The sequence below is a fragment of the Malania oleifera genome, chromosome 13 (genome assembly GCF_029873635.1).
Source record: "Malania oleifera isolate guangnan ecotype guangnan chromosome 13, ASM2987363v1, whole genome shotgun sequence".
Taxonomy (NCBI): domain Eukaryota; kingdom Viridiplantae; phylum Streptophyta; class Magnoliopsida; order Santalales; family Ximeniaceae; genus Malania; species Malania oleifera.
Window position 1 is genome coordinate 8,125,073 of NC_080429.1, and position 25,465 is coordinate 8,150,537.

The 25,465-nt window shown below is 33.9% G+C and overlaps 1 protein-coding gene across 1 annotated transcript in view; it reads left to right on the plus strand.

The window, feature by feature from the left end:
* Positions 1–2,625: 2,625 nt before the first annotated feature.
* Positions 2,626–25,465, plus strand: part of LOC131145669 (uncharacterized) — a 31,907-nt gene continuing 9,067 nt past the window's right edge. The window contains exons 1-3 of the mRNA XM_058094870.1: positions 2,626–2,715; positions 23,975–24,061; positions 24,134–24,420. Coding sequence (XP_057950853.1) covers positions 2,626–2,715; positions 23,975–24,061; positions 24,134–24,420 — 464 coding nt within the window. The remainder of the gene's footprint in view (positions 2,716–23,974; positions 24,062–24,133; positions 24,421–25,465) is intronic.

Genomic DNA, 25,465 nt, shown 5'->3' on the forward strand with positions numbered 1-25,465 from the left:
ACAATTGACTGAAAATAAATATTAATTGAAATAACAAAATAAAACTAAATAACAATAAACTAATTAATCCAAGGAATTCAAGAGACTAGAGAGAGAGAGAGAGGGAGGAAAGAAAATAGTAGGCTGTGAGGTTGAAGAAGATGGAAGCAACAGTGCTCTGGTGCCCCTGCTATGCTACTGGAGTTGAGAGAGATGAGACAGAGAGATAGAGAGACGAGAGTTTGAGAGGGACGCCTCCTTGTCTCTTGTACCTCTCACGCTTTTGTCCCAGTCTCTCTGTCTCATCTCTCTCAACTCCAGCCACAGAGCAGCTCTGGAGGCACAGTAGGGGCACTTGAGCACTGTTGCTTCTATCTTCTTCAACCTCACGGCCTGTTATCTTCTTCTTCTCTCTCTCTCTCTCTCTCTCTCTAGTCTCTTGAATTCCTTGGATTAATTAGTTTATTATTATTTAGTTTTTTTCGTTATTTCAATTAATATTTATTTTCAAGCAATTGTGTAGTTACCCGAATCTAGAAAATAAAATAAAAATAAATAAAAAGGAAAGGGAAAATAATTAAAAGAAAATTTTTAGGGTAGCATAGCAGGGCCTCGTCAATGAGTACCACGTGCTCGTCGACGAGGAGATCTCGAGACCAAGAAAATTTTAGGTTTTAATTGATTCGTTAATGAACCTAATGTTCTCATCGACGAATGTCCTTCTTTGGTTCATCGACAAACCCTTTAGACTTGTAGACGAACGCTAGCCTATAAATGGTCGTGAAACATTTTCTTTCCATGAAAATTTCCTCTCCCTCACTTTCTCTCTTTAGGTTACGGCTAGCCCACCTTCTCTCTTCGTTTTCGGCTCCGTTATAACCTGATTTGACGATCGGAAACCACCATGAGGTTCCTGGGACGATTCTTTCCAAGTTAATCGGAACAGAATCTTGATTTGGAGTTCTTCGGCACCACTCCAAAACTAGTGTAAGGGAGTTATTTTTGAGATTTATTAATTATTTAATAGTATGGGCTAGAAAATATTAGAATATTAGGTATTTTGGGGTTGAACTGACTAAGTTAGGATTTTTGGAATACAGGGTCTTGTTTTCCGTTCGGCTTGGGCAGAATTTTGAGGAATAGGTAAGGGGAAATAAATTTTACTAGGCTTTATTTTAATTTGAACCGGTTACCTTTGAGTATAAAAGTCATATATTTATAGTATGATTTTCTTAACAGTTTAGCAATTGGAAAATAAAGGTTTCGATTATAATATATATATTTGGGAAAAACTGTTGGCATGAGAAAATCCTTTATAATAAACTGGTTGTTAATAATTGTTGGTTGAGAATACTAGTGCTTGTGAATATTGTTCAGTTGAGAATGCTTAATTGTGGATACTGCTTGATTAAGAATACTGCCTGGTTGTGGTTTCTGTCTGGTTGTAAATACTGTCTGGTGGTGAATAATGTTGTAAATGTCTTGGATGTGTAATTTGGTTCATGTAAATTGTGATATAGCATTGCTAGTGGTATGAGGAGGTCGTTATATCATACTTGATATAAATCACCATATAATGTTAACAGTGGCATGAGGTGGTTGTTATATGGTCATTTGTATAAAGGTCATTATATGGTCATTTACATACAGTTTATGTTTTTATATTTCTCTGGTGATGTAATATGGAGAATTTGTTATACTCCTTTTTGGGTTGTATATAGTACTCTGGTATTTTATTTGAGGTTGTTTATTATCTCCGTTGTGTGAATGGTATCAGAGACGGTGAATGGTCTCATCATACCTCAGGCCCCACCTGGCAAGTTTGGGGTGTGACAAAGTGGTATCAGAGCTTAGGAAATAGGTTCTACATACTTTAGGGGGATTAATACCAGAGTATAGGTTCGAGTTAGGACGAGGATAGGAGCGGGTAGATCAGGATATTGTTAGGACTTTTGAGTTTTGTTTCATAAGTTTGGGGGCAGAAAATCTTCTTATGGTCTTCTGTGTTTTTTTGAAGTGGTAGCTGACTTTAGAAAACCATGGTAAATCCATCGACGGTGATGTTTCCAAGTAGAGAGACAAGAATTTGGAAGTAGAACCTGAAGGTAAGGATGGGTGATTTATGGGGATAAACCTCTAAAAGGGAATTATGATGATTTAAGCATTGTAATTTGATGAATTGAGGTTAATTGGGTGTTGGATGTTTAATTGAGGATATGAATATTAATCTAGTTTCTTGTTTTATAACTGTGTTAATTATGTCAAGATGTGGAAATTTTAAACTTGCCTCTGTCGTATCTTGAGGATGGATCCTAGAGGTAAAGGCGTGGATGCTCGAGGGGAGAACGAGTTGGGCGTTTCCAGCAGAGATAAGATTGAAACCTCTAGACTATTGCGAGGTATAGCTCGACATGTTATGGTAGAGATGAGATGGGACCCCGAGGGATCGAGATACCCACCTATTAATGAGGGTTGTACAATCAATCAATTCATTTGCCTGAAACCTTCTGCTTTTGTAGATGGCAATGACACAATCATGGCCGAGACATAGGTGCAGAAGATGGAGAAAATACTAGCAGTGTTGAATTGCACTGAGGAACAGAAGGTTCTCTTCGCCACCTTCAAGTTGATAGGAGAGGTCGAGTAATGGTGGCAAGCGGTGAAGCTGCTGGAAGAGCAATTAGCAGTTGCCATGGTGATGACGTGGGGACGTTTCATGGAGGTCTTCTACGTTTGGTCTTTCACTACTAGCACCAGGAATGCAAAGGTGGAGGAAATTTTCAACCTGACTCAGGGGCACCTTGTGACGCCCTGATTTTCATAAAATTTTTTTAACCAATAATTCCACAAATGCAAACATCAGCCATGTTAGAAACCCTGATACCATATCAACATAACCCAACCCGCAATGGCATACCGGGTAAACAGACATTCAAACAATCCTAACCACGGAAGTTAATATTTAAATACTTTCTAGAATACAAATAATCAAAGTACTAAACATCCATTCACATATACATATCTATCTATTGACTTTGTGAGTCTGATCCTTGTTTTAATTATGACAAACCACAGTATCTCACTTGTGTACTAAGTGTTTGAACAGGTATATATCTCTATAAGCACAAGTGATGGATACCATATAGAAGTCGTAAAAGGACGTAAATGATCATATCTCGGCGTATTTCATGGGATTGCAAAGGAGCAAAGCATGAAGACTTTGTTTTATTTTTTGGTTGTAATAGTAACTTAAGGTTGTATGTGCATGCATGTTCATGTGATTTAAATTGAAGCTCAAATGACCTTAGATTGACCATAGGACTTCCAAGTAACATAAAAAACCTTTTTTCATAAAATTCCTAACTTATACAAAGGTTTTAAGAATGCTTTGAAGTTAAAAAAGGCAAAAAAATAAAAAAATAAAAGAATACAAAGGGGTTAGTCAACTGACTAGTTGGCCGAAGCGAATTTCTCAACAAAATCGTTCTTATCTTGAGAAGTGTTCAACATGAAAGTTGTGGGATTATCTCTTAGATTTATGTTGATACCAAGAATGTTCAAATTGGATTCATATAGAAAAAGTTATGGCCAAAACACTAAAAGGTGTTCGTAATAGAAAAACTTCCTTCATGTTTCTTTCATCTCATTGATGGACGTTTTCCTTAATTCATAACTTATTGTATTAAAAAGTATTCAACATGAAAGTTATGGGATTCTCTCTTAGCTTTCTATTGATACCATGAACGTTCAATTTGTAATTGTATGGAAAAATTTATGGTCAAAACACTAAAGGGTGACCACATAGAAAATCCGAGGACAGCAAACCAAACCTCGCGTGTTTGAAGCCTCAGTAGACTGAGGCTTGCCCACAGTAGACTGAACCCATCTTTTTGAACCCTCATTCGATCAAGGCTTGAGCTCAGTCGACCGACCTTCTCGGGAAAGCGTCCCAATGATTGGAAAACAGTTAGAATTCAAAATAAAATATTATTTTCTCACCCCAACGACCATATAATGGTTAGAAATGATTTTTAGCCTATAAATACATGCCCAAACACTTAAAAAATGTTGGAGAATCATATTAAAATTATTTCTTATCATTCTTTAATTCTCTCCTCATTTTTACATCCCATTCATGTTTTTAATTTCTATTTCTCCTACTCCACCTTGAAAATTTGTTTCGAGAAAAATATTTTTGGGGTTTTGTTTTTTAAAGGCTCAAGCATATATTTAATTCATATGTATATTGCTTGAAGGCGTTGTTCCCTCTATTTTTCAAAGTTCAAATTTTTCCTCTACTCTTCTTTTTGAAAAGTTTTTTTTGGAGAAACATCTTGGGGGTTTTATTTAGAAAGACATGAGCTTATATTCATGTTAATATATAATGCTTGATTGCCTTTTTATTTACATCATTGGTTTTCAAAGATCAAAATTTCTCTCATTCTTTTAATTTGAAAAATTATTTTTGGAGAAATTTTTGGTCATTCAAATAAGGCTTGAGCACATGTTTAATCTCATATATTTGTTGCTTAAAAGCCTTATTGAGTTTGATTTTTTAAGGTCAATCAGTTAGAAAGAAAACCCAAGTTCTATTATTTTTATTTGAAAATATTTTGGAGAAGAACTTCTTGGGTTATTCAAGAACTTTGAGCATATACTTAATTGATATATATTGGCTTGAAAAGGTTCTAGAGAAAAGCCTTGAGCATGTATTTAATCGTATACATATTTTTTTGAAAGGCTTGTTGATTATCTTTTAAGGTCATTTCAAAAGAGAAAATCATTTTCCATGCTCTCACGTTTTTATTTAAAAATATTTTTGAGGGGAAAAAACATACTCCATTGAGCTTCATGTTTAAATTATATGAGAGTGCATATAGTATTTCAATTTGTACATATATGCTTTTTGAGAAGCAATTACTTGTACGTAAATTTTATTATCTGTTGTATTCCAGGCGTGACCTGTAAAGGAAGACTCGTCCTGTCAAGAGTCTCGGATAGACTTAGACTCAGTTAAGAAAGTTCTGGATTAGTTCAGACCCGGTTAGGAGAACTAGGAGCACCGTATTGTAAGGTGTATTGGTTGTGGCTCAACCCCATAATTTGAGCTAGAGAGTGTCCGCCCCATAAGGACAGTGTAAGTGGTGTCGCTCCATCCGGTTAAAGTGAGCACTTAGTAAATCCTTGGGCTGCTGGCTTAAGGCGGGGACGTAGGCTAGTTTGTTTGAACCTCAATAATAAATTCGGTGTTCTTTCTCTTCCTCATACTCTTTATATTCTAGCACGTATATGTTTATGTTTAAATTTATTGTGCATAGTTTAAATATTCGCATATTCTTAATACCTGTGAAATTGGTGAATTCTTAGAAAGACCCTAAGTTGTGCTATATTGATTGTGATTTGAAGTCATCCTAGGAAGAAATTTTTAAATACCCAATTCACTCCCCTCTTGGGAATACACCATTCCTATCAATTGGTATTAGAGCTCAATTGTAATAAGCTTAACCACGTTTGCATAAAGATTGCAATGACTCTTCTTCAGTGTATCCCTATTTTAAGGGTCAGTCCTTTGCAAATCCTCCAGTACTTTTATTGTGCAGATTTTACCATTTGAAAATGGAAAATGAGTATTTTTGTAAAATGATTTGATTAGAGGTCTTTGGAAAAATTTTTTGTCAAAGGAATTTTATCCCAATGGAAATGTTTAAATGCATAATTTCCCAAAAATTGAAAATGAATTGAATATGTATGACATGTATTTAATGCATATCATTTGAGGGTCATGCATTTTATATTGTGCCTTAGTTACTAATGCTTCTAAAGGGTTTATGTCTTATACTAGTACTAAGGAAATATGGGAAACATAAGTGGTATGGAAAAACCGAGAGAGAGGAGAATGTCACTCCAAGGATTTCGAACTTAAATGAATAAGAAGGAGCTAAAATGAAAAGGTATATCTTTTCTCCTTTTACTTTATTAAATGTTTTATGAAATGATTCATGTTGTTTATGTAACGACCTCAAAATTCATACCACTTATATATATATATATATACATCTGTGAATTCACATCCATCCCTAAGCAGCGGGAACATATATCTTACAACCATTCACATGTTTACTATACAATACCAGAATTTAGGATATATAGACTATAATCGTACAAAAATGCCCTTCTATCATCATCTACTCAAAAATATACCCAATTCTGTCAAAAACTCACCCTAAACCAGGGCGACCAAACACTCTCTCTATCCGCGAGCCTGATCTGCTCACCTATCTGGCTCACCTGAAAAATGTTAGAGTAATGGGGTGAGTCGACACTCAGTAAGTGGAAATATGCTATTACTAGTGTGTGGCAACTAAGTTAAAGATACTTTTAAAAATAATAACTGAACTGTAATGTAATAAATCATCTGTAAAACATATCTTTCTTTCACAATTTAAAACATACTTTATCGTCTGTTTTTCTACTTTTCATACTGGTAATATCATACTATACTCATCATATACTGTAATACTGTATACGCATACATATCTGTGCTTATTCCCTGGGACTCTGTACGTCATGATTTGACCCCTCATGACAGGGTTATGCAGCCCATAGGCGGGACTTTATCTGGTCGGCCCTCTAGATAAGTCAATATACTCTACACTACCTCAACCCGACCAAAATGCATCCTCTCCTAGGCGCGGGACTGGCTGCTACCTCGTCTAACCGGCTCCCTCTACCTAGTGTATGGGGGAGCTGCATCCTCTTCGAGCTCGATTAGACGGTACCCACATACTATCTGAGATATGTGATTGCACTCTTATCTGTATATAGCAACGGTACCGTGCTCTGTAAACTTTATCTGTACTGTGTCTGTCTATAATCTTTCAACAGGGATTTGATACTATATACATATATATATATATATATATATATATTCTTTTACTATTTTCGCTATGTTCCAAAATTACCATAATGCTATCTTTATGTACTGTATATATATACTGTAAAACTGTACACTGCATCCGTAGCATCTTGATGCTACCTTTGTATCTCTGTCTGTATATTCTGTCTATATATGGCTATTATGGTAATAGGAACATGGCATGCTAAAACTCTGTGTGTACTGTTCTATATAAAGATGTAATATAAATACTGATCTGAGTATCTGTATACATGTATATGTATATATATGCATATATTTGTTTCATGAAACTATTCATATAAAAACTGTATATGCATGTACATTTCTCTGTGAATATAAATCTATATCTGTATATTCTGTGTAAACCCACATACTGGAAAAGCTATATAAACTGCATATATTATCATCAACTATGTACTCAGTATAGTATGATACATCACCAAACTATATAAATTTTTTATCTCATGAAAATCTACTCAGGCCACACAAGCATTTAACTCATATTCTGTATAAATTAATTAATAAACTGATATGAATATATGTCTATAAAATCTCTGAAAATTTTATAAAAATTCTTAGCATAGCATATTTCCCTTACCTTAACTTTGAAAAGCCCCTATATAATTCTGGCTTTATACACGCAGGATTCCTAATTCAACATCCTGAAAACACAATATCCTAGAACAAAATATTAGTATTTTTCTGCCTACATCATTTCCTATAACTTTCATAAGGCCAAAATCTGGATAAAAGACCTTACCCTGAATTTGAGATGAAATCCAACTTCGTTTTCCCGACGATCCACTCCAGCAAACTTGTAGAGAACTCCGTTAGGAGCGTCGTGGTAGCTTTGGATCATCGATCCGACGACTGGTGGGGCCAGAATCAAAGAGAGAAAGGAGAGAAAGTCGTAGAGAGAGAGAGGGGCGCTGAAAAATGGGTAAAAATCCCGGTTTCCCTCCATTTATACTGCCAGATTCATCGACGAGACACGTCACCTCGTCAACGAGTCTTTCATTAAATTCGTCGACGAGTCCCTGTATTCGTCGATGAAATTTAGGCTGCTCCATACCCCCTCTTGGTATTTTTCTCGTCGACGATGCCCTGTATTCGTCGACGAATTTCCTTAAGTACTTGTCGATAAGGCCCTGTATTCGTCGACGAGTTTCCTTATGCACTCGTCGATGAAGCCCTGTATTCGTCGACGAGTTCTGACAATTCCTTGATATTATTATTATCTCCAAAATGCGATGTCATCGACAAACGCTAAGTCTACTGCCTCTTTCTGTTCTTGTTTCTATTTTCCTCTCTCTTCAATATTTAAATATGAATATTTTCTGGGTCGTTACAGTTTATATTGTGTTAAATCTATTTGCGAATCATTTGATTTTTTTGTATTGTTTCCATGTCATCTTATGAGGTTCATTTCAAAGGAATTTTTTTTTATATACTCTTTAAGATTTTAGGATATAATATATAAGGGGTTACATTGCTTTAAATGCTTAAATAGTGTTTTATGCTTAAAATTTTAAATTTTAGTATACGCTATTGTTATATTAAGATTATTAGGAAAATGAGCCAATATGTGATCTGAAGCAATAATATCCAATCCTTTGCTTAACCTATATATTATCATGATTGGTTAATATATATTAAGATATTGGCTATTGCATGATCATAATTTTCGAATCCCCTTCATATGGACAAAGGAGCTTTATTAGTTGAAAGTTTTTTTTTTTTGCTATACATATGCTTAAGGTTAAATATCTTAAATATAGCATATTTTGTTCATCATGCAAATTGCTAAGATTGAGGTTTAGGGAATTTATCGTAGTATTATATATCATATAATCCTACACTTATCATGGAATTTAAAAGATTAATCATATTCAAATGCTTATATCATTTGATGGATGACCTAAGTTTTAGCATAATCCGTTGTTTGAGCTAAATGCGAATATCCATTATTTGCTAAATGTTTAAACTCTTTGAATGGATAGTTTATATAAATTGCTACTAGATTGCATGCTAGTTAGTTTTTATAAATATCATTAGGCATGCAAAATAATTTAATAAGTTGGTACATGTTGAATTTTAAATCGGTATATGCATATTTAAAAAACATGCACAATTTTTATGTTCCTTGATTTTTCCTAGAATGCTCAAAACTTTACACATTCTATGTACCTAGGAAAGTCTAGTTCGTGGACACCATTTGGTCCTAATCCTTGGATTATGAATTTCACTTTAGACTTAAATGGTTGATCATCATGTTATAATATTCAAGTCCATGTAACTAAGGAAATTGCATGACTTAGGGGGAGTTTTTCATCTTACACACACTCATTGTGTATTTTGAGTTGTGTTTTCCGTTATATTAAACCCTTATTGCATAATCTTGAGTATAGCCTTGATTGGCTATCGTGCACTAAATTAAAATGCAATAGGTCATGCATGTGTACGTGTTAAATGTTTAGTATTTGATGTATGCTAAAATCTTTGGAAAGGATGAATATATGATAAATTTGTGCTAAATGTACATCATCCTTGAGCTAAATTGCAAGTATGTGTGCATGCAAGTATACAGGAGAGCTTAAGCCACATCCTTGAGAAAAGGATTAAAAGCACCTGTCCCATGGACTCACATTAATATTGTTTCTACTTTTTGAGTCCTAAGATTTATCGGTGTACCATGAACATCATATCCTGTGCCTATTGAATCAATATTTGATATTGATTGTTCTAGGGGCATATGAACACATTGCATGTCTTAAATGTTAAAGTTCTTATGCATGTGTGTTCTAAATTATTTTACTGGTTGAACACAAATATCTTAACATATATCTAGCAAAAATAAGTTAAATGATTTAAATTTGTTGCTTATACTCCTAAATGAATTTCTCATAATTAATTTTTGTATAAGTAGCTAAAAGTATCTAAGCACGTATTCAAATTGATAGGGAGAGCATCTGAAAATGATTTTTTATCTTATTATGCTCACCAACAGGTTTTGGCTTAAATCTGCTTTGAAATTTTCTGTGGCTTATTTACTTTAAAAGTATGATCATTTCATTGAAAATCTTAGATTGAGTCATGTTGCTTGGCCACATTTCTTTGATTTTCCATATGATCTAGGATTAAAATGTCTGATATTTTAGACCTATACAATTGCGTTTTTCTGGTTGATATATAAATTGTTTTTGTAGCGACCCAAATTTGCTAACAATTTTTTTTTTTTATTGTCAAGCTATATTTTATAACTCTGATACCCTGTATATAAATAATCTATCATCAACACGACCCAGAGTAGATGTCGTGGTAACCTGTGCATACCATGTATACTACCTATGCAATGGGAAAACATAAATATCCAAACCATTTCTCAAAATAAACAATACCAGAGTACTACTGATCCACCTATAAATATATACACGCATGTACATCATTTCCCAAAACTCCCAAAATACTAAGGGCTCTAGTACTCAGCCCGAGACTCACTCCAAAACTATGCCAACTCAGCCGCCTCCTCTATCTCTGAGTCGGCCCTATCCGTCTCTCTGGGTTACTTGAAATGTTCATAATGCTGGGTTAAGACACCTCTTAGTAAGGAGAAACATGTTATTACTAGTGTGTGGCATATGAGCCTGAATACAAAACATAATCTGTAATTAAATTATAAATGAGAAATCATGTAAAAGTATTTGTATAATAACCCACACCTATGTCATTTAAATTACAGAATTTTTGAGTTATCTATTTAATCATACTTCTGACTATAATAAGTAATCTCTGTTTCTATGTCTACTATATACATATACATCATTCTGAAAACTCCCCTGGATGGCTATATGTCATGATTCAATCCCCTCATGACAGGGTTGTCTGGCCCGTAGGTGGGACTAAACTCTGGTTGGCCAACTAGTGCTAGTCCAACTGTAGGCATATGTCTGTATATGCCTATAGCACGAAAGGCCCTCTCCACCTGGTCCGGATGCCAGGGAGCCCTCTACTCTACCTATGGTACAATCGGCAATACCATACTCTATCTGAGGCATAGGGTTGCATTGTCTATACTGTATAGCTACGGTACTGTGCTCTGTAAATTGCTTGTTCCATCAGGGTTTGATACTATATAATACTATTTCTATATAATATCTATCTATTTTACCATGATTCTGTATCAATTGAATTAACCATAATTTTGTAATTCTCTATATTAACCATGACATTGTATTAATTGTAAATCTGTATAATTTATATTTATGTATGTCATGGTTCTGTAAAATACTGTATAATCATGGTTCTGTAAAATATTATATAATCATGGTTCTGTAAAATACTGTATAACCATGGTTCTATAAAATACTGTATAATCATGGTTCTATAAAATACTATATAATCATGGTTCTATAAAATACTATATAATCATGGTTCTGTAAAATATTATAGAATCATGGTTCTGTAATCTAAATATCATAATACTGTAAAAATTGTATATCATAATTCTGTATAACCATGTAAACTATAATTCTAGAAGACACTGTAAATAAAACTATATAAGCTGTATAAAATTCTGTAATATCCCTGTATTACTCATGCCACACAATTAAATAAAATTCATTAAACATAATCTGTAAATCTGTATAATTTTCATACTTTGGACTATTCAAAAATCATACTCTATAACTCATAATTAAATACTATGCTTTACTGATAAAATTTCTATTTTAACTGGCATAACATATTTCCCTTACTCGACTCCTGTGAAGACTGCTAAATTCTAGATCTACACCCCCGCGGCCTTCGAAGTTCAAATCCTTGAAATTAAATTTTTCCCCTAATCAATCAACCTCACTCGGAATGACCACAATACTCGCCTTCCCTGGGCTTACATATCTCTTAATCCACAAAATTATAAAATACTAATTATTTATCAACATTACCTAAATTCCTGAGGGAACACCCACTGGGATCCTCATCTCATGCTTGAGGTGTTTGAAAACCCAAACTCTGAAATCATAACACCCTAGTTTAATCAATTCAAATACCAGTATATTTCCATCTTATACAAAATTTGAGTTTAGGAAAGTCTAATAACTATAGAAACCCTAAAATAACGTACTTACCCTGATTTTGGGATGGTGCTCGAACTACTCCAATGAAAATTCTACTCCGACTAAGTTGTCGAGAATCTCCCTGGGATTATCATGGTAACTTCTGATCATCGAACTGAGGAAAAATGGTGCGGGAATCTTAGAGATAAGGTGGAGAGACTGAATTTTAGAGAGAGAAATAGTAAAGAAACAATTCCTTCGCTGAAAATCTTATTTTTCCATATTTATAAGTGGTTGGACACGTGGCTTCATCGACGAGACATGTGGACTCGTCGACGAACCAAAGAAGGGAGTTCATCGACGAAGGTGAAGGGCTCGTCGGTGAAACAATGGGTCTGAAATACCCCCTTTCGGTATCTCTTCGTCGATGAAACACTTGAACTCTTCGACGAACACTACATGAAAGCTCGTCGATGAAACCAGGGCGTTCGTCGACGAACTATGCTTTCTCCCCTTTTAATTTTCCTTCCTTCTATTATTTAATTATTATAATTTTTGAGTCTCTATAGTTTTTGTGCTTAAACATATACCAGAAAAAAACACAGCTTGCTTGAATTTCTTTGTTAAAGTTTCTTTTTCAGCAAGCATAATCCCCAGTAATTATTAGTAATATCAAAGGAGGAAATTTTCTTTAAAATGAATTCTTTTTGGCAAGAAGTGAACTTATTTATGAAATATCGTATCTCTTGCATGTCTACTTAAAGACATTCATGACATATGTTTTGAAATTTCCTTAAATTCTTTTTGTCATGATATTTCTAAAATTAAAAGGCAAAGGGGGAGAAAGTTTAAATGCTCTTCTTTTCAAAGAAGATTTTTTTTTTACACTTTTGATGATGACAAGGGGGAGAAGATGTATGAGCAAAATTTTATAACTATATTCTCTTGCTCTTGTGTTTTAAATAATAAAAGAAAATGATGATTATGCTTAACTGAATATATTTTTCAAAGTATAGCTTCAAGCATAAACTGCACATTTAACCCATTTGGACTAAAATGTATAACTTGAAAAATTTAGAGTCTTCATGTTTGAATATGAGTTGTATTGAATATCTTTTAAATTATGCACATTGTCAAGGGGAGCCTTGTCAGGCAAACCCAATTTTGCTCCTGTGTTTGTCATCATAAAAAAGGGAGAGATTGTTGACTTTTTGAGTTCAATCCCTATTTTGATTATAACAAACCATAGTATCTCACTTGTGTACTAAGTATTTGAACGGGTGTATATCTCTATAAGCACAAGTGATGGATACCATATGGAAGTCGTAAAAGAACGTAAACAATCATATCTTGGCATATTTCATGGGATTGTAGAGGAGCAAAGCATGAAGACTTTGTTTTATTTTTTGGTTGTAATAGTAACTTAAGGTTGTATGTGCATGCATGTTCATGTGATTTAAATTGAAACTCAAATGACCTTAGATTTACCATAGGACCTCCAAGTAACATGAAAAACCTTTTTCATAAAATGCCTAACTTATGCAAAGGTTTTAAAATGGTTTTGAAGTTAAAAGAAGGCAAAAAAAATAAAAAATAAATAAAAAAAACTTTTACAAAGGGGTTAGTCAATCAACCAGTAGACCGAGGTGATTTTCTCAAAAAATCGTTCTTATACTGAGAAGTGTTTAACATAAAAGTTGTGGAATTCTCTCTTAGCTTTCTGTTGATACCAAGAACATTCAAATTAAAGTTATATAGAAAAAATTATGGCTAAAAAACTGAAAGGTGTCCGTAACAGAAAAACTCCCTTCATGTTTCTTCCATCTTATTGATGGGTGTTTTTCTCAATCCATAACTTCTTATCTTAAAACGTGTTTAACATGAAAGTTATAAATTTTCTTTTAGATTTATATTGATACCAAGAGATTTCAATTTGGAATTGTATGGAAAAAGTTATGGTCAAAACACTGAAAGGTATCTGCATAGAAAACCCAAGGACAGTCGACCGAACCTCGCGTGTTTGAAGCTTCAGCCAACCGAGGCTTGCCCACAGCCAATCGAACCTTACTTTTTGAACCCTCAATCGACCTAGGCTTGAGCTCAGTCGACCGAGCTTCTTGGAAAGCATCCCATCGGCTGAAAAACGACTAGAATTCAAAATAAAATATTATTTTCTCACCCCCAACGACCATATAATGGCTGGAAATGATTTTTAGCCTATAAATACATGCCCAAACACTTAAAAAATATTGGAGAATCATATTAAAATTATTTCTTATCATTCTATGATTCTCTCCCCATTTTACACCCTTTTCATGTTTTAAATTTCTTTTTCTCCTACTCCTTGAAAATTTGTTTGGAGAAAAATATTTTTGGGGTTTTTTTTTTTTAAAGGATCATGCATATATTTAATTCATATGTATATTGCTTGAAGGCATTGTTCCCTCTATTTTTCAAAGTTCAAATTTCTCCTCTACTATTCTTTCTGAAAAATTCTTTTTGGAGAAAAACATCTTGGGGGTTTTATTTAGAAAGGCATGAGCTTATATTCATGTAAATATCTAATGCTTGATTGTCTTTTTATTTACATCATTAGTTTTCAAAGATCAAAATTTTTCCCATTCTTTTTATCTGAAAAATTATTTTTGGAGAAATTTTTGGTTATTCAAGTAAGGCTTGAGCACATGTTTAATCTCATATATGTGTTGCTTGAAAGCCTTATTGAGTTCGATATTTTAAGGTCAATCATTTAGAAAGAAAACCCAAGTTCTATTATTTTTATTTGAAAAATATTTTTGGAGAAGAACTCCTTGGGTTATTAAAGAACTTTGAGCATATATTTAATTGATATATATTGGTTTGAAAAGGTTTTTGAGAAAAGCCTTGAGCATGTATTTAATCGTATACATATTTTCTCAAAATGCTTTTTGATTATCTTTTAAGGTCATTTCAAAAGAAAAAAAAATCATTTTCTATACTCTCATGTTTTCATTTGAAAAATATTTTTGAGAGGAAAAACCGTACTCTATTGAGCTTCATGTTTAAATTATATGAGAGTGCATATAGTATTTCAATTTGTACACATCTACTTTTTGAGAAGCATTTACTTGTACATAAATTTTATTATCTGTTGTATTCTAGGCGTGGCCTGAAGAGGGAGACTCATCCTGTAAAGAGTCCCGAATAGACTTAGACTCTGTTAAGAAAGTCCTGGATTGGTTTAGACCCGGTCAAGAGAACTATGAGCACCATCCTGTAAGGTGTATTGGTTGTGGCTCGACCCTTTAATTTGAGCTGGGGAGTGTCTGCCCCATAAAGGCAGTGTAAGTGGTGTCGCTTCGCCCAGTTAAAGTGGGCATTTAGTGAATCCTTGGGCTACTGGCTTAAGGTGGGGACGTAGGCTGGTTTGTCCAAACTTTGATAACAAATTTGGTGTTCTTTTTCTTCCCTATACTCTTAACATTCCAGCACGTGCATATTTATGTTTATATTTATTGTGCATGGTTTAAATATTCGCATATTCTTAATACCCGTGAAATTGGTGAATTCTTAAAAAGACCCTAAGTTGTGCTATACTAATTGTGAATTGAAGTTGACTTAGAAAGAAATTTTTAAATACCCAATTCACCCCACTCTTCGGAATACACCATTCCTATCACTATCACATTCCCAAAACAAACACAAAATACTTTAGGGGAATCCTCCATCCCTAGCTCAAAATAGTCACCCTGTTTAATCAGGGTATCAGCTCCCCTCTATCTCAAAACTCTATCTCTAGGTCAGTCACGGTTCCCTGAAATATTTAAGTATTTAGGTGAGACATATCTCAGTAAGATGGAATAAATTATTTATAGTGTGTGGTAGTATGAGTTTCATTATATCATAATGTATATATACATTTAAGTGATAACACCATCTGAGAAAATACACCAATCATTCTCACAATCATATAGATATAAAATACAAACTTTTATAAGCTTTATTCTCATCTTTCATCTCATTCTCATGCAACCCATATTTACCAGCGAAAGTTCCTGAGTATAAAGGAGATTACATGCCCATACATGTAGCTCCCCTCTACTCTGATATCATTTGTAATTCTACCCGATTAACTCGAGTACGACTACAACTGATACTTATCAGGGCACTCACTTTACTCAATAAGCCCTTAGGTAGAGAGTTTTACTTCGCCTTATTTATCCATGTTATTACACTCACGCACTTTCTTTCCACTTTCAATTTCATTTCATCATCTAGCACACTGCCCTGTGACTATTCTTTCTACGCCATGCTTCAACCCATGGTTGAGGTTATGCTACTCTGAAGATATTTATCGCACCATATTTTATCCCATAGTCGAGGTTATACTACCTTGAAAATATTCTATACGTCATGCTTCTCCCCATGGTCGAGGTTATGCTCACCTAAAAATATTCTTTACGCCATGCTTCTCCCCATGGCCAAGGTTATACTACCCTGAAAATATTTTCCCACGCCATGCTTCACCCCATGGTCAAGGTTATACTGCCCTGAAAATATTTTTCCATGCTATGTTTCTCCCCATGGTCGAGGTTATACTGCCCTGAATATATTCTCTACGCCATGCTTCTCCCCATGGTCAAGGTTATGGTCCCATGAAAATATTCTCTGCACCATGCTTCACCCCATGGTCTAGGTTACACCCCCCCCCCCCCCCAGAAAATATTCACTACGCCATGCTTCACCCCATGGTCGAGGTTACACCCCCTAAAAATATTCACTACGCCATGCTTCAGCCCATGGTCGAGGTTCTTTCTCTCCACATTTCTCATTCACATTCTAGTATTCACAATTGCAGTATTCACATCACAATTTCCACATTTTCATATTCGCATTTCTCGTTCACATTCCAGTATGCACATTACCATTTTCACATTTCCAGTATTCTCATTACAAAATTCACAGTGCAGTATTCACATTGCAGTTTTCTCATTTTCATATTCATGTCTCATCTCGTAAAGGTATATATCACTTTTCAATATTCTCATCATTTTCTGTTTCTTTTCCATCCTTTCAACACACATTCCATTATTATATATATATATCGCATTTCATTAATTTTCACATTTTTCAATAGTACAAATCATATTCTCATATTTCCCCATTTATTATAGAAAATATTTCTATAATCATATTTCATATTCCAAAATATCACAATCATTATTACTCAAATGTCACACAGCTTATCTGATATTCATATCATAATAATTTCAAGCAAAATACCATATGCTCATTTTCATATATCAATTCAAACAGTGTTTTAAAAATACTGCTATAATTTATTTCCTTTACCTGACTTACTGAGAGATTTGCTAAAATACCCAAATCTACGCCCACGACGTTCGAAACTTAAAATCCTGAAATTCACATTTTCCCCAAATCAATCAATTCAATTCCCAGAATAATAATTATTTTAATATTTCTAGGTTCGCACGCTCCCATTAACCCATTAAATTCTAAAAATGCAAGTTTGATCCACTTCCCATATTTAAATTTAATTTCAAACATACTTAAAAATACCAATATGATCAAATCCCCACAATTTAATCTAATTCGAAAATATTCCCAGAAATCAAATTTAATAAAATCCCTAAAATTTAACTTAATTCCAAAATACTCTCCAAAAATTCTATTTAATCAATTCTTGTAGCTTAACTTAATCCCAAAAATATTTCCAAAAATCTAATATAATCAAATCTTGCAATTTTATTTAATTCCAGGAATATCTCAAAAAATCTAATATAATCAAATACTACAATTTAATAATTAAATATTAAAATTTAATTGGTTAAATTTGTACTCCTCACCTTATCCTTGGAGTGGTGCCTAGGATCCTCAAATCAAAAATTCGCTTCGGTTAAATTGACGAGAATCGATGCTAGGCCCTAGAAATGGTGTCGGATCGTCAATTAGGTTGAAGATTTGAAAGAAATTGAGGAGAGAGTGAGATTTTACCTTACCCCATGAGTGATGCCTACGACGCTCCTACGACAAATCCACTCCGGTTAAAATGTTGGTGATCGAGATAGGAACCCAGTGGTACTTCTCGTTCTTCAATCGGCGCACGATTCACCGAAAAAATTGAGGAGAGAGAAAGAGAGTTGAGGAGAGAGAAACGAAGGATGAGGAAAGAGAAAAGCTTGCAATTCGTTCTGGGTTCAAATGCTTCTCTAAGGAAATCTAATTTCCTGAAGCTAGGAGAAGCTTTAGGAATTCTAACTATATATTATATAATATCATTACATTAAACCATATTATATAAATATTATATATATATATATATATATATATTCCAATAAGTTTTTTATTATCTTTAATACCCTATTCATTTTATTTTTGTAATTAATTAATTAATAATTTATCTAAATATATTATTATTATTATTATTATTATTATTATTATTATTCACACTTCCATGCATATAATTTTCTAGGGCATTACATTCTCTCTTATAAAAATTTCGTCCTCAAAATTTGTTAAATATCACTTCAAATAAAATCCTTCGTTAACCCAACAATTTTAAGTTAAACTCGCAAACAATTCTTTTTAAAACTAGTAATTAACATGATCCGATGGATTAGCCATCTTGCTCTAATATCCCAAGCTACAACATCAACACCCAACAACTTCAAATCTCATTTTCAGTTTCCCCAAAATCTATCATGAACTTAACCTTTATCTCTCAGCAAACTATATGTTTTGGATATTCTTTTAAAAGCTCCTAACATAAAATTCCAATAGAAAGCCCCAATCAAAATTAACTGCCAACAATATTAACATGAGTGGATTAACAGAACTTAGTTAAGCAATAGAAGAGGAAGCTAGAAAATAATCTACAACGCACGCTTAGGCAAACTTCTTGGCAACCAATCCATCTATTCTTCATTTCATAGAAAATTAGTATAGTGTAGACTCAATGACTTCAATCTCCTTGCAAGGAAGTAAATACCGTCACACTAAGATGATTCTTTTAATCTCAGCATCAGAAGGTATACACAGTCTGGTAGGAAATCTCAACGCTCCATCACCTAAGATACTAAAATCACCTCCCTGTCCACTCTGCACTTTATCCCTAATCTCTACCAATTTTGTATCTTACATCTGAGCAATCTTAATTTGGTCCAGTAGAGTCGGCTGAAGCACCAGATTGGCAATAAATATTTGGTAATTCCCCGCTACCAACTCCACACCTAGCCTTTCTAAATTCATTTGGATCGGATGCTGAGTCACCACTGCTAATACTGAGAATCTACTGATTTTCGACTCAAGGCATCAGCTATAACATTAATTTTTCTTGGGTGCTAACTGATGGTGCAATCATAATCTTTAATTAACTTCAACCACCTCCTCTACCTCATATTTAACTCTTTTTATGTAAAGAAGTATTTCAAGTTCTTATGATTTGTGAAATTCTCACACCTACCCCCATACAAATAATGTCTCCAAATTTTCAACGCATAAACTACTGTTGCTGACTCTAGATCATGGGTAGGGCAATTATTCTCATAGTCTTTCAACTATCGTGAGGTATATGCTATAACTCTCCCCTACTGCATCGGAACAAAGCCGAGTTCTTTATGTAACACATCACTGTAAATTACGAAACCCTCTTCACTTGAAGGAATCATCAATACTGGTGCAATGATGAGGCGTTGCTTTAACTCCTAGAAACTCCGCTCATATTCATCGGTCCACTCAAATTTCACACCTTTCCTAGTCAATTTAGTCAACGGACCCAACAATTTAGAGAAGCCCTCAACAAACCTGTGGTACCTAGCCAATCCCAAAAAACTTCTGATTTCCTACATATTTTTCGGTTGCACCCAATCTATTACCTCAATCTTGCTCGGATCTACTAAAATACCACCCTTGGATACCACATGTCCAAGGAAGGTAACCTGCTTTACCTAGAACTCGCACTTCTTGAGTTTCACATACATTTTTTTCTCTCTCAGTATTTGAAGAACTATTCTCAAATGATCTTCACACTCTTCAGGGCCCTTTGAATACACCAGAATATCATCAATAAAAATACAACAAAATGATCTAGGTACTAATAAAAAACCCATATTCATCAGATCCATGAATATGACAAGAGCATTCGTCAGTCCAAATGACATAACCAGGAACTCATAATGGTCATACTGAGTTTGGAATGCTGTTTTTAGAACATCCCCCACCCTGACCTTCACCTGATGGTACCCAGACCATAGATCTATTTTCGAGAAAATATGTATCCCTTGTTGATGGTCAAACAAATCATTGATGTGGGGAAGCAAGTGTTTATCCTTGATAGTTACTTTATTAATTTCTCTGTAGTCGATGCACATTTTCATCGACCAATCCTTCTTCCTCACAAACAAAATTGGCGCTCCCCAGGGCAACACGTTGGGGCGAATAAACCCCTTATCTAACATATCCTTCAATTCTTTCAATTCCGTTGGTGCCATCTTGCATGAAATATATTGAAGTCTTGATGATCTTCTCACCAATCTAGTGCTTCAATTTCTAATTCTTTCATTTATTGAAAGAACTCTATGGTGATACAATTCTGGAGCTTCAATTCTGAATTTATTTCGAAGTATATTAGTTGTGTTGTAATTGTTGTACTAACCAGCTCTTTGAGGAGCAAGTACTTTGTACACATCTATTTGATTTTTATCTTGTAGATTGACGAATCTAAGGACTGTTTGGATGGTTGACTAAGCAAGGGGATATTGCTTAGAGAGGTGGGCTCTAGACTAGTTTAAGGGGTGACCAAGCGAGGGTACATCATTTGGAGAGGTGGTCTCTAGCCTAGTTAAGGAGTGATTGGATGAGAAGATATTGTTTGGAGAAGGCGGGCTCTAGCCTTAACCAAGGAGTGTTGTAAAGGTATTGTTCCGCTCGTTAAAGGAATAGGTTTAGTAATCCTTTGGTGGTTTGCCGAAGGCGAGGATGTAGGCTGGGTATAATCCAAACCTCATAAAAATATTCGTCTCACTCTTTCTTTCCCTTACTCTTTATTTTCAGTACATATTTAAATTGCGTGGATGATTTAAATTGAAAATCATATATACTACGTAAATTTGGAAATCAAACAAACTTAAAGTTCAATTTTGATTTGGGTTGCGAAAACCGAAAAGGGAGTACGTTGGTTAAACCATTCTTTGCGGAAACCATACGAGAGTACGTTATTTGGTTAAATACGCAAAGATAAATTAACTCAAAGTTTATTTATATTCTAAATATTTGGAAAGAGTAATTGAATTTTATATTGAACATCATATTGAAGAAGCAAATTCACGGCAGGGCTGCAAATTGATATTAGCAAGTATAAAATTATCATTCACAACAGGGCTTGGTTCAAATTCTTACATTATTCAAAGGAGTTAGAATCCAAAAATCTTGCTGAAAAGGAAAAAGACTTGAAAATCAAAGAATTAGAATGCAAGAATGAAAAAATGATAGAAGACCTTGGATCCCTATCCTTTATAGAATATAAGAAAAATATATACAGTTATGAATTAGAGGATAAGATAAGAAAATTATCTCTAGAGTTAGAGAAATCTCAAAAGAAGGTTGATAACAAGAAAGACATAGAAATAAATGACCTCAAAAGTAAAGTTGAAGATAAAGAAATGATCATCTATAACTTTACAAAAGAAAAAACAAACTTTGACAAGATGATAGGCTCACAAAGGATGACTCTAAATAAAGAAGGCATTGGTTTGAATGTAATTAAAAATACAAGGAAAAAGAATCTTTATATGAGTTATTTTTTGAAAGAATCCAAAGACTATGCTACCATATCTAGTAATGCCTACACTAATACAATATGCTATCAATGTAAGAAAAAAAGGACATATCAAGCTTGAATATCCATTCAAGAGAAAGAATGTGAAAATGAAATAACTATGGAGAATTAAGGAAACATCCCTTGTGAAACCTACAGGACCCAAAAAGGTATGGGTACCTAGATTAAAAGCATTGAAAAACTCATAGTGTTTATTAAAATACATAAATAATTAAATAACATTGTTGGCAAAAAAAAAATCATAAAAAGATTCATACAAACTAATGATAGAGAGTTTTTGAAAGAAAAAGTCATATGAAAGCAAAAATCAAGCATATTACATGTACGAGAGGTGAATTAAGAGAGAAGAGAATAGTTGTTCAAGACAGACAACTGCTAGAGAGCTGGCAGGCGACTGGCAGGCTATTGTCTGTGTACAAGATAGTGGATGGATGATTCTCAACTTAGTGACAGACAACTGTCTCACGGCAGGTAGTGTTCATTTCACTTAAAAACAATATTTTTAAACCCCTCAGACGTCTGTCCATTCGTCTCCCCTTCTCTAAATCAACTCCTCTTCACTCTTGTCGCGGCGTCCCGGGAGCGCGTGTGCCCCGGGCGGCGAAATAAAAATCATTTTAGTATTTTAATGGAAAAACATGGATATCGGTCGGAGTCGCCACTAACCTTTAGTGCGGTTAGAACACATGATTACTACCCCGTTAGGGGTAGAATCGGTCTACATTACCAGAATTGGGGCCGGGAGTTCGGTTACGCGAGGGGAAGGTACAAGCACCCCCTACGCGCCCGTTCTTACGAACGGTACCTAATTAATTTGAAATTATCCCTAAGTTAATCTAATAATTCTTTAAATTACTCCTTTTATGAATTTATAAATACATGTAAAAAATAAATAAATAAAATAATAAATAAATAAAGATAATATATACATATATATATTCCCTCGGAGCTTAGGGTACATGATGCCCGAAGGCTCATACCCTCGCAATAAAATCATAGGGAAATAAATCAAGAAAATATTTTATAAAATAATTGCTATAGTGCATGTAAGGCCAAATAACGAAAATACTAAAAATAGTGATAATAATATAAATAATGATAGAAATGATAATATTGATAAATAATACTAGTGATAATGATACTAATATTAGGAGTAATAATAATAAATACCATAGTGATAACAACAATAGTAATGATGATAATAAATAATACAATAATGATAATAATAGTAATAATAACAAAAATATTAATAGTAATAATAACAATATGGTTAATAAATAATAATAATAATAATAATAATAATAACAATAGGGATAATGATAACAATATTAGTAAAATAATAATAATAGTAATAATAATAATAATAATAATAATAATAATATGCATATTTTTATAATAGGACACTCACCTTAATATGAACACACAATCAATACATATAGAAACAAAATTATCAAAAATAAGGAAACAATCTACTCATCAAATTATGGAAACCAAGTAGCCCTAAAATCAAGAGGTAACTATACAAGGGTAAGCAAACGGATAAATTATGGAAACAGTCTAAAAGCTAACACTAATATGTAAATATTTAACAAGACCACTAAATGGGAAATCGCGGAAATAAATCAAACCAAAAATTGGTGTACAACCCTAAAAATTAATATGCTACATAAACATTGCCTTTTTAATAATACTATACTAATATTACAATGATGATAATAATAACACACAAATTATAATAATATAGATGATAATAACATAAATATTCTTATAATATGATAACAATTTAAGGAATAATGTACAAATAGTATAATACTAATATAATCCATATGATAACCAGGCCAATAATAGACAAACAATAGAATATCAATACTAATAAAATCAACATGATAATCACAATACTAATAACAATGTTCAAATAATATAGTAGTTTTTACAAATAATTAAATACAAACAATGTAATAAAATGTAAATAATGATATTAATACTACTAATAATATAGGAACAGCAATAATAATATAATCAATGTAAAATACATAGGTATATATATGTACATATATATTAACACTAACACTAAAATAAATAAATAAATATATATATATATATATATATATATATATATATATATATATATATAGGTATGTGTGTGTGTGTGTGTGTGTGTGTGTGTGTGTGTGAGTGTTGTGTGTGCAGGAATCTCACAGTGGGGGGTACCGGAGGGAGGCCGGGAGAAGGCTAGCAGTGGTGGTTGCTGCCTCGGCTGCTGCTGCTGCTGCCTGGGTAGGTGGTCGTGACGGTGGTCTGGAGTTGTCGAGTTTTGCAGAGGACCTGCTGTAGACTTCTGCTGAACAGAGGGCTGGTGCTGGCAGCAGAGGCAGAGACAGAGACGACGGCGAGCAGTGTTGGGGACGACCACGGCTAGGGACAGGTGGCCACGGCGGCGGCGACGTCGGAGGGTTGCTGGTGTTGCAGCAGTGGAGTCGCCGCTGCTGGGGGGTCTTGCCGGGAGCAGGAGTGGCCGTCGTTGCAGCGGTGGCCGGAGGCTGCGAGGATGATGGCTGGAGGTGCGGTTGCAGCTGTGCTGTGCGCTGTGTGTTGCTTCGGATAGGAGATGGTGTCTTCCGGAGATCTGTAGCAAGGTCTGCTGGTGTCTGGTGATGTCTGCACGGGCTCGGTTTCGGTGGAGACTGGTGGTTGGCCGAGGATGAAATATGAACCAGGGGGAGACTGAAGGTTGGAGGCGCAGGGGTTGGCCAAAAGAAGAAGATGAAGAAGAAGAAGAAACAGCAAACTCCTTTTTTTTTTTTTTTTTCTTTGGCTTCGCTGCGTCGGCTGTGCTGTGCAGCGCCCCTCTCCCGGCTGTGTGTATAAGAGCCTATATATAGGCTTCTAACCAAAACCCTACACCAAGCCCTAAATAATAATAAAAATAATAATAATAAATAAATAGTAATAATAATGAGCAAAATAATAATAATAATAATAATAATAATAATAATAACAATAACAAAATAATAATAATAATAATAATAATAAAGATAAAAATACTAATACTGATAATAAATAAATAATATTAATGATAAAAATAATAAATAATAATAATCAAGAAAAATAAAAATAAGCAAAATAATAGTAAAGTAATAATAATAAAAATGATACTATAATAATAAAGTAATATCTAAAATAATGATAATTATCATAATAAAAATAATAATGTAAATAATAATAAAAAATACTAAAAATAATAATGATAAATAATTAATAATGATTATAATAGTGAAAATAATAATAATAATAATAATAACAATAATAATAGTAATAAAAATAATAATAATAATAGCAAAATAATAATAGTATTAAAAATAATAATATTGGGCCTGGGTAAAAATAGGGTGTCTACAGCTGCCCCTCTTTGTAGGTTTCGTTGTTTCAAAGTAAAAGTAGGAACTCTCCTACGTTATTTGTAGCAACAAACCTGCAAAGATAAAAGACGCTGATTTTGGACCGGGCCCAATGCATCAAAAGTGACCAAAGTGTGGCTTCTCAAACTTGACCAGTGAAGGATCAACATAAGTGAGACTGCAAAAGGGTTAATAAGAGTGGACCGCGATAGGTCAATAAAAGTGGGACCATGAAGGGTCAATAAGATGGGACCGCGATGGGTCAATAAGGTGGGACCGCGAA